The sequence below is a fragment of the Malania oleifera genome, chromosome 1, assembly GCF_029873635.1.
Source record: "Malania oleifera isolate guangnan ecotype guangnan chromosome 1, ASM2987363v1, whole genome shotgun sequence".
NCBI classification, from domain to species: domain Eukaryota; kingdom Viridiplantae; phylum Streptophyta; class Magnoliopsida; order Santalales; family Ximeniaceae; genus Malania; species Malania oleifera.
The window spans coordinates 51,500,979-51,518,710 of record NC_080417.1 but is presented as its reverse complement, the minus strand read 5'-3'; the positions used below and the strand labels follow the sequence as shown (position 1 = coordinate 51,518,710).

At 35.4% G+C, this 17,732-nt stretch overlaps 1 protein-coding gene across 5 annotated transcripts; it reads right to left on the bottom strand.

The window, feature by feature from the left end:
- Positions 1–1,190: 1,190 nt before the first annotated feature.
- LOC131155407 (inositol polyphosphate multikinase beta-like) lies at positions 1,191–17,242 on the bottom strand. 5 transcript variants are annotated; one of them, XR_009136815.1, is made up of 3 exons: positions 16,869–17,199; positions 14,871–16,151; positions 1,191–1,418 (listed from the first exon to the last, which is right to left on the bottom strand). XR_009136815.1 is itself a non-coding variant. In XM_058108502.1 (2 exons), the coding sequence occupies exon 2, from the start codon at positions 15,784–15,786 to the stop codon at positions 14,941–14,943; it is 846 nt and encodes a 281-aa protein (XP_057964485.1). In that variant the 5' UTR covers positions 15,787–16,151; positions 16,869–17,242; the 3' UTR covers positions 14,636–14,940. The 5 variants fall into 5 exon arrangements, 1 of the variants encoding a protein (XP_057964485.1); XR_009136816.1 differs by lacking the exon at positions 1,191–1,418 and adding an exon at positions 2,571–2,753; XR_009136813.1 differs by lacking the exon at positions 1,191–1,418 and adding an exon at positions 6,552–6,901.
- Positions 17,243–17,732: the final 490 nt, after the last annotated feature.

Genomic DNA, 17,732 nt, shown 5'->3' with positions numbered 1-17,732 from the left:
CATAAATATTTTCATTTTTAATGGGCATTTTAAATATACTCTAATTAAAAAATTTATTAATATTTGTAGTTAATACTTTAATTTTTTTCTAATTAAAAAATTAACTAATATTTATGTAAATTTATATTTTTATTTTCATTTTAATATTTTCTAATTTAAACTAATCAATTATTAATTAGACTTTATAATTAATATCTTTAATTGAAATTATATACATATATATATATATATATAAATTTCTAATTAAAAATAATTAATATTTATGCTAGTTTAACTTTCTTAATTTTATTTTACTAATAATTTATTATTTAAAATATAATAATAGAATGTGATTATATTATACTATAGGGGCATTGTTATCCAAAAGTCAAAATAGTGAGAGCTATTAGGTCCAAAAAGTAAGATTTTTTAAAAATAGAATTTCCATAAAATTTGTTCATTGGGGAAGGTAAGAATAGAATGCCCATCTTTTATGGAAAATCTTTCATTCCCAAATTATGAACCTTCCCAGCACATTAGATTCTTATGCTCAAATAAACATGAAAAAAAATCACATACCCAAAAATCTTAAAAGATGTTATGAGCCAAATGACTTGAAAGTCTTAGCATCATAACAATGCATCGATTAAAAATAACAACAAAATACTCTTTAATTCTAATATTCAAAGTGTCAAACTCAAACCCAAACCCAAACCCAATCATCACTCTCACCAACAAAGCAAGAAAAAGAAAAAGTGAGCAACTTCCATTTTTCATCAATGCATTAAATAAGTGACCATAAATAAACTCAAGTACATATAACATTTAATGAGATTTGAAAAAATGCATCATTGGCATTTAAAGAACTAACTAAATTATGTGTATTTTTATGTTTGAACTGCTTAATCTGACTGAGAGGCCAAGTCCACCTCCACCTGGTTAATCTCATCATCAATATTGGAAAATAGGATTGGAGGAGAAAATAATATTTATCATTTGATATTTGATTTTATTATGCTTGCCATTCAAATTTTCATTACATTTTTTTACCATCCTAAACCAAACATGACATAAGAAAACTTGTAAACAGAAATTATTTAATGTATGGAAAGAAATTATTTGAATTTTGAAAATATAAGCAAGTAAAAATGCTCGATTGTTATTTTAAATTGGGAAATGCTCAAACCATCTCCACAAAACACACTACGCAATAATCACCATGAAAAACAAATGAATATGGAAATAAATTAACTACTACAATATCCAATGCAAAAAAAAACTCTGCAAAGAGGGGTATGGCCCATATCTCTTACTAGTTATTATAAGTCAATATCAGCGTTAATTTGTTGTGGACTCCTGACTTGATGCTTGGATGTGTAGTTGTAGCAGCTTATGCATTCCTCAACATTATGATCACATCATAATCATCTTCTTCAAACCTAGGTTCCCAAAAAAATAATTATGTACAATGACAAATTACTGATCTGACCAAAGCAATCCTAATTAACTTGAAAATTGAAACAGCATTCATTGGGCTGGGGTTTGAATCTGTTGCAAGATTAACACAGGCGTTCTTCATGTTTTCAAAATTTCTAGAACCTTGGCTGTTTATGGCAGAAGTAAAGGATTTACGCCTAACTGTGTTGATGAGAGAGAATGACGATGAGAGAGCACTGTACTGTATCGGAATGGGATTAGGCATCAATCCTGATGTCGACCAAATAAGAGGCAATAAGAAAGATTTAAGATGTCCACCCAAACATGACTGGTGTCTTAATTTTTAACCCAGTCAGTGAACTGGTCCTGTTTACAGTTCATTCAATTCGAACAAACATCCCCTAAATTTCAACTTTTCAAAAGAAAACATATATATACTTAATTGCAAATGCTAATCTTGCATGATATTCTGCACCATAGATTCTAATCATATGAAAGAATAAACAATATTCAGAGTGGGTAAAATGGTCGAAGATAGTCATTGATAGGAGAATAGGAAGTAAATAACCATTAATTCATTAAAAGGATGGGCCATGCCTTGTTATCCATAACAGGAAGAATGGACCATATATGTTGGTTAGCTCTCGGAATAGTAGTTTCTGTATGCTCTAATTCAGACATGCATGACGCATCCTCTGCAGAAAAGTTAAAATTGTATACATCCATCATAAAAAATATATGACGGGTATGAAAATTAAGCCATTGATAAAATCCAGCGAGTGTAAATGGGCTGGTGAAGGGCTTGACATATGGGGCAAAATTTTAACTAATTCTCTGAAAAATGACATGGTCAAGAGCCTGTCAGCCAAAGCTAATAATTTCTCATCAAGCTCAAGTTCTATGCTTAGAGTCAGCTATGAATGAGCAGGTGAAGGGATTGCTTCTCATTGTTCAAATTTAGTAAACTGCTAGTGTAACGATCCAGCCCTTTAAACAGACTCAGGTTGCCAACCTACATACATAATAACCTGTACCTGATAGACATACATGAACAACCCGCCCTAAACAGGGACATATAGGTGTAAATCATACAAAACTGGGATTTAAATGTCGCGGAAAAACATAAATATTCATCGGGATTTATACTAGGTATATACCAAAGTCTACCAACTGTATTCTTAAATTTTCAAACATCCAACTTAATACATAAATCAGTGTTTACAACCTCCAAAAAGATGTTTCTAACTAAGTTTATTATATAACCGAATACTTACACAACTAAACCAAAAACCACCCTCCCAGTCGCTCTAGCAACTAAGACCGACGTCCTAAAGGACCTGAAAATAGAGGTTGTATAGGGGTGAGACACTTCTTAGTAAGGAAGAAAGTATTACAATCAGTGTGTGACCACATGTGAGTATTTCAATTTAAAACATATATCCATATAAAACAAAAGTTTTCAATACTGAAGCACAACACATATATCAATATAAACAATACCGTTTTTCCATATCAGCTTTTAAATCATGTATATGAATATAGAACAACCAACAGCTTGGTATCACAAATAATGTCTATTTTACCCCGTTACACGGGTTGTGCACTAATATCTCTAACAATGCCCTGTTAGTGCAGGCACTGTCATGTATCTCTACATAGTCCGACTGCCTCCCCTGGTCCATTATTCACCAGTGATTACAAACTCCTGCAAGCCGACCATCTTTGTACCCACACCGTTTAGCGTGTGTAGTTGCACTGTACTCACTGGCAACGAAATCCGAGCCTTTTGGTATCGGGATTATAAACCTCTTTACCCTGAAGTATTTCAACTCCAGTTCGGTAGTATCTCTCAACTCCTTAGTTGGTAGTATCTTTCAACCCCTTAGGTGGTGGTACCTTTCAACTCCAATAGTCGCAAGTTGTGGTTCCACTTATCATATATACAATTTATAACAAAACATGATAACCTGTGCAATTCAAGTATTTTCACAAATTCATATATCCATATCTAGTATAAACAGGCACATACCCTCTCAGTTTACCCTTTTTGCATAATTAGCACGATATATAACCGACACCTATTTTTCAGCATTTTCCAGTATAACAATTTGGAACTCCGTTCCCATAATCCATATCAATAATATCAAATGTTCACAAGTTCATTTTCATCCACATGTCACACTAATTTAAAAAAAAATCCGCTATATATTATATAATACAATAAACACCATTTAAATAAAAATAAGGGATTCAGGCATCTCTTACATACATAATAATACAAATAAAAAAGTTTTGAAACATTTGGAGACCATACGCCAATACCCGTATTTTTACCAAAACCGTAAAATCACGAAACTCGACATTTCAACGCGGTGAAATTTAGTAAAATAGCAGTCAAATCAATCATATGAATGTAAACTATCTTTTTAGCGGTTTAGTTTTACGAAGTAACTGTTATAATCAATTTCCCCTTACCTTAAACCTAAAATCGAAACACGAACGAACCGATCAAAAACAACGACCTCGGGGGTCCCCAAAACCTAAAAACCGAAGAACAATATTTCAATATAATTTCCTATACTACCGATCTACCGAACCGAAACCGAATTCAGATACCTCGATTTTAGGGAAAATCCCAAAATTCCACAAACAAAGATCCGTTCCACAATAAACGTAGCGATTCTCCTCCTGACCCACGTGGTAACGACAAATCGTGGATTCCAGTAACGGATAGGGCGAAATCCTAGAGAGAGAGAGAGAGAGAGAGAGAGAGAGAGAATGCGAGAGTTTAGAGAATAAAACCTAACTTAGCCTTTAAGTAATCTAAATAAATATCTCCTCTAAGATATTTATATATAAGTATCTCAAAATATCTCCTTTCAAAATATCTTCTCCAAAATATCTCCTCCAAAATATCTCTTTATTTATTTATTTATTTATTTATTTATTATTATTTAGTATTTATTATTTATTTATTTTTATTTTTATTTTATTTTATTTTATTTTGATCGGGTTACTACAGCTAGGGTACACTAGAATGAAAAGCAGCAATACAAAAAAGTGGTATATATATCAGTGTGGAGGAAAAGATGCAGCATAAGTAATCCTTACATGCTTACTTTTCATTTTGCACTCATTATGCGAAGTTGTGTTTGAGTTTCAAGGGTACATTTGCTATTCTAGAGAAAACAGATACTCATTTGCTATTCTCGAGAAAAAAGATACATCAATTCAGCAGAAGCAAGAGAAAACAGTGGATGTTCTAGAGAAAAGAAATGGTTGATTTTTTGTATGGCAAGCTGGTCATAGAATTATGTAGGGAGAAAAAAAGGCATCTTCCTCATCAACCAAAACAGAGGATAATATAAAATGTTGGAAAATAAATACTCAAGTTAATCTAGCAGAAACTATAAAATGATTTTAGGCACGTTGCTGCTTTTGAGCCTGAAACTATAAATGATTATATGGAGTTTTTTTTCCGTTTTATCTTTATTTTAAAATAATATATTAAATAATACCCTGTTTAGGAAAATATTTCCCAGAATGACTCTAACGTAATCTCGCTGCTTGGTCCAGTGAGATTTGTTAAACACATGGCAAGCAAGCCTCGCTAGACCATCCAATGAGATTTGCCTGAAAATAAAAAACGGCCATCTGCAATAGAAGAAATGGAAGAAATGGAACTTTCCACCTCTGGCCAGAACCCACTTCCCAAAATGTCAAATCCATCCACCGGAAAACAAAGCAGAGCTTCGTTCGCCGGCTTGTTCGTGGTCACCGGCGAACATTGATATACTAGAGAACAAACCGCATTTCATTGACATATGACAAAATCTTATTCCCTGTGGTCCTTCCAACGCTAGCACCAGGGATCGGAAAGGGAAATCCAATGCCAATATATGCTTCATCCACAAATATCATCCCAACTCCACCAGCTTCTTTGACTACCTTGCTCTGTTCCACCCTTGAAATTGTTTCATCACCATTGTGGCATACCACGACCTTCCCTTTGGCTTTGGTACCACTCAAGGAACTCTCCAAGAAGAAACTAGAAGAAAACAAAAAAGTGAAAAAAAAAAAAAGATAAAAAAGGTGGATTACCATCTCCATTAACATCTAAAGATATGAACTCTACTTAACTCCCAAATACTTTAAGCTTCACCTGGATTGATAAGGAGTGATGTACTCGGCATGAGCTTCGGAAGCAGGGATGATTTCTGCAGAGGCCTTCATTTCCAAGGGTAGTAGCGTGGAATGATCCCACAGAGATGGAATCATTGAAATAATTTTCCTGAGGAAGACAAGAACCCAGAGACACCAACAATACGTCAACTCCATCTTTGATAGCATCATCAAACGCAGCAAGTATGTCAACATCATAGCAGCCTGAAAACAGAGCAGAGCTTCGTTCACCGGAAAACAAAGCAAAGCTTCGTTCGCCGGCTTGTTCGCGGCTGCTGACGCGCTAGACTACTTCCTGATGTTGGTCGGAAGCATTGGGGTCTGCATTCACAGCACCGCCCTCCCTGTTGTTGGGTAGGTTGGAGGGAAAGAAAGGGAAGGAAGACAAGTGAAAATGGGAGTGGCTATTAATTGATGGAGTTAGGTGCCGTTTTATTTTCAGGCAAATCTCGCTAGATGGTCTAGTGAGATATGCTTGCCACGTGTCGCCGTCTCAACTGCCCTGGCCCTTTAAACATCAGAGTCATTCTAGGAAATATTTTCCCAAACAGGATATTATTTAATATATTATTTTAAAATAAAGATAAAACGGGAAAAAACTCTGATTATATGCCAAGGCAGGAGGAAGGGGTTTCAAGATTGTGTCAATACTAAACACTACAAACTATAATAATACAGACTTAGCACACATTAAACCTAAAGGTAAGACTAAAATTCATTTAACCAAAAAAAAAAACAGGTACCAACAGTGGGAACAAATTTTATCAGAAGTAGCATTTATAATACTATTCTGATAATTTAGAGAGTTTTAAATTGTCCATGCTTTAAAACACTAATAGTTATCTTATGGAAATTGCAATTTGATTCCTGAGAGGTGGGACATAGTTAAAACACTAGTTTTTCCTTGTGTCCTGAGATTCCTGAGAGGTGGGACACAGTTATAACAGTAAATGTTTGTTTTCCTCATGTCCTGAAAAGGCAGCTTTTAAAGAGCAAGGAATTACAGCTTTTTACGAATTACAAATCCTTAATTCAGCTATAAAACAAAATTAAATAACTACAGGCATCTCTTTTTGTCAAGATGGCATTTATCAGTTTATAAACAAAAAATATTTGAGTTCTAGTTTTTCATAAACTGGAGCTACAGATGAGCAAAAAACAAATTGCTAAATGTAAACATCTCGAGCCAGCTGCAGGTAGGAAAAGAATTCTGGTACTCTGTACAGCTGCCACTGTTACCCAAACCTCAAATCAACTCTAAGTTGATCCACAGGGCCTCAGCACAGATTCTGAGAGTTCAAAGCTACACTAGATCACAAGTGAAATAAATAAATAAAAAATAAAATGGGAGTGAAAAAAGAAATGACTGAAATTAATACCCAGAGATCAGCAGCTTCAGTTGAAAACAATATCCAAACTCCATTTATTAAAAACAAGCAAATATAAGGAAAAGTTAATTGTGAATAGAACAAACTATAAAATATATTACGTGGTGTTTCTGTGGAGAGGTAAAACAGAATAGAGTTGATATGGAGAGCATCCATGGCAGACAAGAAAAATCCATCGGTAAGCTTTAACTATTAGTTTCAGGCTCAAAAGCAGTAAGTGCCCAAAACAATCCCTTAACTGTAATCTTAGCCTTGGAGTCATTATCCCATGCTGAATACCTCATAGGAGCCATTAGAAAAATTTACACTTGATAATACCCACCATTGCACACTATGGAACAGGGAATCACTGTACTTCCCATAATCTAATTCCTAACTTTTCACAATGAAGGAATTGTTAACTCGTAATGGCTAGTTAAGATCCTCTTGATCAATTGATTGCCCATAGCATTTCTGCTTTCAATTCACTAGCATGGCAAGTACACATATCAATCAATATTAAGGAAAAATGATGTCATTTGGTGCAATCATTTTTTTTCAAAAAAAAAAAAATGCTGGTATTCAAGGAACATTAGTGAAATCACTCTAAAGATTCAAGGAGCAGCTAAAAAAGTGACTCATTTTCATGTTTATGCATATAATAATATGTAAGCACAAAATCGAGCCAAGAGACGCAAGAAAAAAATGCAGAGGCATATCAAGTGGTAATCTCTAAAAAAACCAAAAAAAAAAAAGGGCAGCCCGATGCACAAAGCTCCCGCGTATGCAGGGTACAGGGAATCTACAAAAAACCTGGGGGATACAATTGTATCCAAGAAACCCTTAAGGAGGTATAACGGCACAAAACCATAAGTACATAAGAGTCTATATGGATCGAAAGCCTTTTAACAAGGTATTGGATGATAATGGACAGCAGTCAATATCCTAACCTCAGAGATGCTAAAAAAATTATGCAAATCTGAATTGTATTTAATCCCTTTCAAATGTATAATATACGACTTCTCCAGCATTGCTTCTAGGGACCATAGGAGTAATCTTAATTAAGCTATTGGGAAAGAAAACTTCCATATATGCCTTCATTGCAATAGAATCTATTTCTAGTTATAATGCTTTGTCAGACGGGCTAGATTCATTTGAACAGATGCATTCCATTGTCTTTGCATCAACCATAGTCTTCTGGAATGATGACAATGAAATTAAAATTGCTGATGTAAAATGTAGAAACCATGCGTGAAAACTTCAAATTCTGTAGAAGATAAGTTATATAATGTACAATCAGGCACTGTTAGAAGGGCAGGAGCAAAGTCCAAATGTGGAAAGCCTGTTGGGTACCTCTTGCTAAAGAACCAACCAGCCCAGAAGAAAAGGTTGGATTGGGCATGCACAGAACTATCTAGGTCCCATTTACTAGGAAAACACCAGGAACAAGGAATGAGTTTGAGAACAATGAAAAATTCCTAAAAAGGGGAGATTGTTAAATGGAACTTTGAATGGACCTCCAAAGGTTAACTGCTTCGAGCAAATAAGTCGTCTGAATGTGTAATAGAGGATGGCGGCCAGGGTCCATACAAGCCTTATTGGCTCCAATTCATAAATAGGATACCCAAGGTTGTAATGGCTCAGCTAAAGGATCTGGAGGCCAGTCTTCAATCAACTAAGTCATCTGTATGTGTATCAGAGGATGGCCAGGGTCCATAAAAGCCTTACTGGCATCCAATTTGTAATTAGGGTCCCCAGGGTTGTAACGGCTCAGTTAAAGACCTGGAGGCCACTCCAGCAAAGCTGGAAGATTTAAGGGTAGAAATCCAAGATGTTGGCTACAAGGTTTCATTAACTAAATTTTGATGATACTAAATTATAATGACTAATGGCTTTGAGTTTGAGTTACGTTTTCGACGGGGTTTTAAATCATCAGAAATAGAAAATTGAGAAAGCTTGAAGGCCATTTTATTTTAAATATGTAGGTGTATTTGTATTGCAATTGTGCTTAGACTCCATACGGATTATCATAATATGGCACAAGAAAGAAAAATATATATTTTTTTAAAAAAAAGGAATGCCTTGTGCTATTCTAGCCTACCAACCAAGGCAGTTGGACAGTTGACTGGAGGTCAACCGATGTTGCTTTTCAGGTAGGTGAACTTTGTGCATTAATGGCTAGGTCAACTCATCAGATCAATTAACACAAACAGGCAAAAACATACACTTGGACCACAAATCTCATATATATGCCCTCTTAGCCCCAAAGAATAGTATTGAGACAATTAGAGAGATTTTTTAAAAACTCCTTGTGTCATAACTTGATACGCCTTCTTTGAGAGTTTAAAATATGCAAGTTCTACTTCATATTGTAAAGCTATCCTTATGAGGACTCTGTTTATATTTTCTTCATAATTGTAAAGTTTGGTGTCATTGCCTCCATGAAAGAAAGGGGATTGTAACAAAACTTCAGTATGGTATGGTGAAATCTCAAGGTGTTAAGGCCTTGAGAGAGTGAACATAGGCTTGAAAAGCCAAACTACTTTATAAAGAGTTTGCTTTCCTTCTTCCCTTACTCTCTTTAAATTGCTTTCATTTGTGCTATTGGTTGTCCTAATTTTTTAATTAAGCCTGTAATTTTTAATTAGATCCAATTTACCCTGCCCCCCTTTGGGTTGCCTTCGAGATAACTTAAGATTCACTACTTGAAGTGAATCCAGAAACTAAAGATGACATTAGAACGAACTATACAATCTAGGAAATAAATCCTAAGCCTGGACTTGTGAAGAGATGTTGGGATTAAATAAGCAGCTAGTTGAGCCTTAACCGCCTACTAGAAAAGGGATGAAGCTGCAGCGAAACCTCACAAGAGGATGTCTTTCGAGGTAAACCGTAAACCACAACATAAGAAAACAAAATGAACATCTCCTCAAGACAGGCTTCAATCATACAGCCAGGTATGTAGAATGGTTATTCCAAATATTCAAAACAAGAAGCTACAAGAAAAAATAGAACATTATCTCAACTTCTAGAAGGGATGTGATGGATGACAGGCTAGCCTAAGAGTGGCTGGACAGACTCAAGGTGCTTCAACATCTCATGAGGAGAACTTTTTTTAAGAGAGGGGAAGTTGGGACAATCAGTCCTTTCCCTCTTCCCAACAGTTCTTTCAGTGAGGGGATCCAAACTCCATTAATGTTAGAGATTGAAGTGAGGTGACCTCAGGGAATTCAAGTTCCAACAAAACTAAAGAAGAAGCACTTCATAAGAATGTTTGGATGACCATGAATGTTTGGAGGACTTCGTTGATTCATTGATTCGTGCCCATTAGGCCACCATCCAGTTCAGGAAAAAGCTGATTCACTAGGAATGTTTGGAGGGCTTCATAAGGTGCAAACAGACGACAGTAAGAAGGGAAGTGTCCATGAAAAGACCATCAAAATGCTTGGGGAGGAGGTAGAATTATTTGTGTTTCTTTGCTGACACTCTCCACTATGTTTTTAAAGAATGGGGTTATCAAATCCCACAAGTGTCCACCAAAGGGAGCTCTAACCACTCTATCCTTTTCTCTCTTCTCCTTGAGCTCAGCAAGGTCAGGCTTAATGCCTGAGGGTCAAGTTTTGTAATCAGTTGAGAACAAAATTCTATAAAGGCTTAGTTCATGATTTCTAAGCCTTCCCCTTCATCAACACGCAATTGGTTCAAAAGGAGTGGGTGGGCTTAGAGACTGCACAAGTTGCAATTCGCAAGGACAACTTTGTAATCATTGGTTCTAGTGTTTTAAAAGGAAAAATCATAAGGCAAGTTGTCACAGTCCCACATTGGATGTATACTAGGGAGATCTTGGGCAGTTGGGCTGATAAGGATGCTATGGGCTCCAACTAAAGGAAGCGTCTTTTATAGGACAAACCTATGAGACAAGAGGGCAATACCTCACCAAAGTTAGGCCCAAGACCATTACATTTGGTATCAGAGCCACCCTGGGAGTACTATCATGTGGGTGGATCCTACAAAGAGGTGTAAACCACCCTAATGAGGGCGTCAAAGATTGGAAGAGAGAGCATGTCTCAGTCCCACATAGGATGTGTACTAGGGAGATCTTGGGCTTATAAGGATGATTTGGGCTCCAACTATGGGAGGTGCCTTTTACAGAACAAACTCGTGAGGCCAACGGGCCAAAGCAAACAATACCTCATCAAATTTGGGCCCAAGACCACTACACGAGACAGTTTACTCCAGACTGGATGAGGCATAAGCCTCAAGGCATTGGGGTGCAAAAATTTTGGGTATTTAATTTTTTATTTTAAATATATAAAGAAATCATAGATATCAAAGATAATATGGATTTTATTAAAAATTAAAATAAAACCTGTCATGCAAACTTTACCCCTAAAGCAAATTAGAAAGTCTAAAACTCAGAACTCAAGCTGCCTATGGGGTACTTGCCCATGCAATACAAGGCAACTACCATTGCGCCCATCTAACTAGTGTCCTTTCCTGTTTAACAAGAGCTACATTGGTAAAAATAAAATTAAAAATATATATATTTAAACACAACATTTACTGCCTCAACTCTCTCTCACATACACACACACACACACACACAAACAAAAAACAATTCTCTCTATCATCTTCTAGACATTGTAGCTTGCCAAAGTGAAAGAGAAGCCGCTGGAGAAGAAAGAGGCTCAAGTGTCAAAGATCTGAATTAGATCTTTGATGGAGGTCAACTAAGAAGGCAAAGGCTGATAGAGTATAGAGATTTAGAGAAGATCTGAAGTTTGTCGACAATTTGAACCAGTATTGAACATCTAAAATGGTCACGAGCAATTCGAACAATTGTCTATCTTCTCTTTCCATAAGGCGTATGCCTAACTAAATTCTGCATAAAAGGCAAGTTTTTTATGTTGACATACACCTAATACCAAAAGGTGAAAGCCTTTGAGTTGTGAATTCACAAATGCGCCGAGAGGCATTTTTCATTCACGTTGCCCTAAAGCACGCCTCATCTATGCCTTTAAAAATAATAATTAGCTTAACTCCGCCTGTGATGCACTTAATGACCTAATCTTTTCACACATAGCTGGTCCCAAGCCCGAGTAAAGGAGAAGGGTTGCATTAGGTAACTAACAGACAGCGTAAAATTTGATAGACTGATATGAATTATTACCAAATATTCACTAGAGTGCCCCCTACGAGCAACGCGCTGCACTTATACCACCCAAGTGTAGTGAAAAGTGGGTGAGGAGGGACTAGATCATCACCCCAAAGTAATGCGCCGAGTCAACACCCAGGTACGAAGTCAAATATGTGAAGGTTCCTGTATCATTCTAGACGTGAGCAAGTAAAGAAGTTAGTTATGGAGACTAGGATTAGATTAGCAACTTGGAATATAAGCATATTTGCGGGTAAAAGCACAAAAATTGTGGACATAACGATTAGAAGAAAAATTAATATAACCTGCCTTCAAGAAACTAAGTGGGTGGGAGAGAAAGCTAGAGAAATTGATAAATCAGGATTTAAACTTTGGTACACTAAAAAAGAAAAACATAAGAATGAGGTAGGAATTCTTGTAAACAAAAACTTAAAAAATAGCATTGTAGATGTAAATAAAGTAGGGGACAGAATTATAAAAATCAAGATGGTCTTAGGCCAAGAGAAAATAAATATCATTAGTGCTTCTGCTCCTCGAATAGGCTTAGCAAAAATTCTTAAGAGACAATTTTGGGAAAATACGGACAATATTATACAAGGCATATCAATGACTGAGAAAATATTCATAAAAGCATATTTGAGTGGATACATTGGAAGGGATAATAAAGACTATGAGACAATACATTGCGGATATGAATATGGAGACAAAAATGAGTCTGGGGAGATGATCTTAGACTTCACTATGTCATATGATTTTATTACAATGAATATTTGCCTTAAGAAGAGAGAAGAACACTTAATAACCTTTAAAAGTGTACAAAATGAAAGGCAAATAGATTTTTTCTTGACTAGGATGATAGATTGTTTCTCATGTAACGATTGTAAAGTTATCCCTGGCGAACGCTTAACTGCGAAACAAAGTTTTAGTGTGATATATGTATTAAAAAAACTGAAAGAAAAAGGATAAAATAAACCTATATAAGAGAATTTGGTGATGGAACCTAAAGGTAGAAAATATAATAAAATTTAAAGATTAAATGATCAAAGATGGTGATTGGATTGTAGATGATGGTATAGACACAAATACTCTTTAGAGTAAAATAGCTAGCTCTATTAAAAAAATAGCAAAAGAGATTTTAAATGAATCAAGAGGAAGATTTTTGAATTGCAAAGAAAGTTGGTGGTGGGATCAAAATGTCCAAAAATCCATATAGACAAAAAGAATTTGGTATAAAACATGGCAAAAAATGTAGAAACATGGATTATTTTGAAAAGTATAAAGAGGTGATAAAAGATGCAAAAAAGGCTATTAGTAAAGCTAAACATAGATCATTTAATAATTTGTATGACATATTAGATACAGAAGAAGTGGAAAGAGATATTTAAACTTGCTAGAGCTAGAGAAGGAAAGAATAAGGACTTAGGTAATGTAAAATTTATAAAAAGTGTGGATGATATTGTCTTGGTTAAGAAAGAAGACATAAAAGAAAATGGCGAAGTTACTTAACAAAAAAATAAAGATCTTCAAAATTGTAATAACTCTCGTGAAATTAAACTTATGAATCACACGATGAAACTATGAGAAAGGGTAGTTGACCAAAGATTTTAGGGCTTTGTCGAGAAAGCAAAGGAGAAGAAGCTTCGCGGGAGAGAGAGGGAGAAAAGCGTACGCCTTGACATTTGAGGCGTAAAAAGGTGAGCCTTTACACTTGATGCGTACACCTTCTCACCTGATGCGTACACCTTTGTAGAATTACACATTTCCACTTACGCCTTAGGACGTTTTAGGCTCCAATCGCCTCAAGACGTGCCTCAACTACACCTTTTAAATCACTGTGATGAAGAAATAAATAACACTCATAAATTTCAATACCTTTGATCTATAATGCAAGTTGAAGAAGAAATTGAAGAGGATGTAACGCACAAAGTTAAAGCAGGTTCGGTAAAATGGAGAAGTACTTCAAATGTATTTTGTGATACAAATAAATTGTGCTACACTTCACATTCTCATCTCATTCTTCCCTTTATCAGCTCCTATGCAAATAACTTGAGTGTCTGACAGGTCACCTAGAGGCAACCCTAAACCTCCCAAGGCTTTTTCTATTGGAGAAACATACCCCTAGAAATAAATAAAATAAAGAAGAATCAACCAATAAGCATATTAATGGAGGAACGTCCTTTAGAAGTTCAGGCAGCACTATTTTTACCAGGTAGCAAAAAGGGGCAAGAAAAAAAACATTTCATTCATTCACATTTAATAAAATTATCTAAAGACGATAAAAGAATGAAAGTGAAAATGCATTATTTTGTGTGCTGAATTAATAATCAATACTTATAGCCTTTACATGCAGCTGAAAAGAAGTGCTATGCGAAAATATAAGCCATAAAAGATAGGACAGTATTTATGCAATGACAAAGAAATATCAAAATTTAGTACTTGTGTTTACCAAACCTTTCTCGGTAAAAAGAATCCCAAGATTCCAACAAGGAATGCAGGAATACCATGGAATTAAAACTTGTTCAACAACTGATTTTAATTTTCAGCAATCTCAATAAGTCAATAGACATATTCAGTGAATATGAGTGGAAAAAAAAAATCCAGATTCCAAAATGCTAGTGAAATGCAGTACATAAGCAGAAAATATAGCAGATGAGTCAGAAGACTCAATAAAAGTTTTCTGCAGTTCAATTGCACCATAATTGGTACAGAAACAAATCTTTTCAGAGCTCAAGAAGGATTTGGTTGCGTACACATTCCGAGTGATAAGTATCTCTGAGACAAACTTCACGAAATAGCAAAGTCCATCCCAAGAAGCTATGATTAATTAATGCCAGTAAGTATCTCTGAGATAAACTTTATTAAAGAGCAAAGTCCACCCAAGAAGTTGTGATCAATTACCCCTTCACCTTCCACAACATGTGCAAAATCAATAAGCTTCACTTCAGCACCTGAACTCCTTCCTTTCAACACTGCCTCCTTTTCATACAACATAAGAACTGAGCATGAGTAGAAATGGAAAATAGTCTGATCCTCAAACCATGCCTTGAGTTCTAGTAACTGTGCCAAAATCCCTGAGGAACCACCATAAACAGTCGATGCCAGAGAACAATCTGGATCTGAACCAGAATCACTAGACAAGTAAGAAGAAACAAATTTCCTCAAAACTAACCTAACATCATCTGCAGTAAAGTTCTTGATAAGCTCCTTTCCAGGCTTCCAAAATCCTGATTCTTTGCTCCCATAAACCTGCAACCCAGAAATCCTAAAACCTAATGGCAAGCTAGTGGTTTCTCTGTCTTTTTGAAGGCATTTATGCATGTAATCTTCAGATGCTTGCGGGTACCATGTTCTGGATCCAATCTTAATATCCATAACTGATGGATGGATGCGATTTGAGACAAGATCTTGCAGAACCAAGTGAGGATGCGGACCAGATCCATCAGATGCCTCCAGAATCTGAGTGCCATAAAAGATGGGAAAAAATCTGCGGATTGCTTCGGGAATATGAACATTTGAAGAAAAAGATGTATAAAATGCCACCTCTTTAGATCCACGTTCGTCACTTTGGAGGGGCTTACAGAAGCGTCCCGAATCATCCACAAGGGGTCCAAGCTTTCCATCACAGGCTTGGTGGCCGGCAACTTGATGGTCTGGAACCTTCAGCATTGTCAAGAGACTATGAACCTCAAAGAAAAGATAGTGTTTCTTCCTCTAACCTTGAGCCAGAAACAAAACTCACTTGAACAATGAAGCAAATGAGCCTTTATTGTTCCATTTAATATTTTCAAAGATTTATCTTTATGAAGCCCTCAAAATAGCTTAATTCAACAACAAGCAACTTCATTTCACCTCTCATACAAATTAGTACTTTGTTGATCCAATGAGCCAATAACTAACTGCGAGTTGTAACATTGTCATTTGATGAATGACCAATGAAACTTGCAGATTTACCTTCTTCCTCAATAATAGGTTAATAGCAACCCTGGAAATCTCCTAATGTTTTAAGTTACCCGCGATTTCATACCATTTTCCTGAAAGAAAATACGAATATTAGAAGTCATTGTTGATTACACTCTGGAAAATTTATAAAATAGTTGCTAAAATCAATAAATATACAAATAGTAAGAAATTTTATTTTGGTAACTAGCTATTAGAAAGCATGAGCAATTGAGCACAGTTGAACCATTAACCATCCTCCCCTCCATACAAATTAAAAAAGGACAGTAAGCATTAGTCACCAAGATTTCATAGTCATAACTAGAATAGAACGTTGACGGTAAGACAATCTCCAAATTGATTTCTCAATGAAAAACTAACAAAAAAAGGAAACATGACCTCCAAATTATTTGCTAAGGTTTAATTTTTTAAACAAAATCTCAATCATTAAAACCCAATAAAAAAAAGAGAGAATGAAAAAAAAAAATCATCATAATCACTATCGTATCATATCAAACCCCCGCATCAAAATAACTAAAAGGTAATAAACATTCCACGCCAATATAGAAGAAAATCACATTGGCTGCAAATATCCCAAATTTGAAACGAAACAGGAAAGAAAAAAGACTAACTGGCAACCAGAGAACAAAAGCTTGAGTTTCAGTGATAGAAAAGCAGGACATTTGATCCACAAATGCTGCATTATCCCAAATAAATGCCCTAAAAACCGCTAAAGCATTGAACTTTTGAGGGTAATGATAGCCGAGAAACATAGAAAACTAATATGAGTAGGCGAGCATGGCAGAACTCACCTAGAGGCCGGTGGCAGTGAAGTCGTCGCCAAAAGGGAGATGTCGCCGCAATTACAGGTAAGCGGCCGGGGGTGCGCAGGGTCTCATATTGAGTTTAGGATTTGATATAGGAGCGGAGAATGAATGACGGGGAGGACAAAGTGCGCATACCATGGCGTGATAATGAGGTTGAAAATCTGGAATATGTGCCGGTCCGTTTTCCACTGAAGTCCCTTTTATTTTGATTCGTAGAGAATAGTTGTCGGTCCCCCTTCCACCCCGGTGAACTCATGCGGTTCCGACGTGCCCAGAGGCCGGAGGCGAATCCGTTCACGGTCCGGACGACCTTATTCTTTTTATATGCTACTCTCTTCAACTATTTTCTATGTGTATTCAAATGTAATAAAGATAGTACATTATTTATTTATGGTAGTAGAAAATGTAAGAATGGAAGATAAAGAAGTGAAAGTAATTTATATTTTTTATAATATAAATAATTTTTAAAAATTTTATATTAATTTTTTTAATTGACAAATTTAAAGTAAATATTCAAAATAAATACTTTCAGGTATAATATCTTAATTAGATTGTACAAGTCATTAAAAAGTGTAGTATATTTGTATAGTATTTTGGTGGGTACTTATTATTATACTTACGTCTTAATTTATCATAATTTGACTAATTTTATAGTAATAAAATATGCATACTTCATGTGATTGTAATTATTTTTTAAAGTTTCTGTATTTCTTAAAGATAATAATAGATGTTAGTTTATGAATTTATATGGTTGCAATGAATTATGAACACCTTAATTTGATAACTTTTACAGAATAAAAAATGACATCTATGATACCAATTGATTTATTTTTATTTTTTTGAATTAAA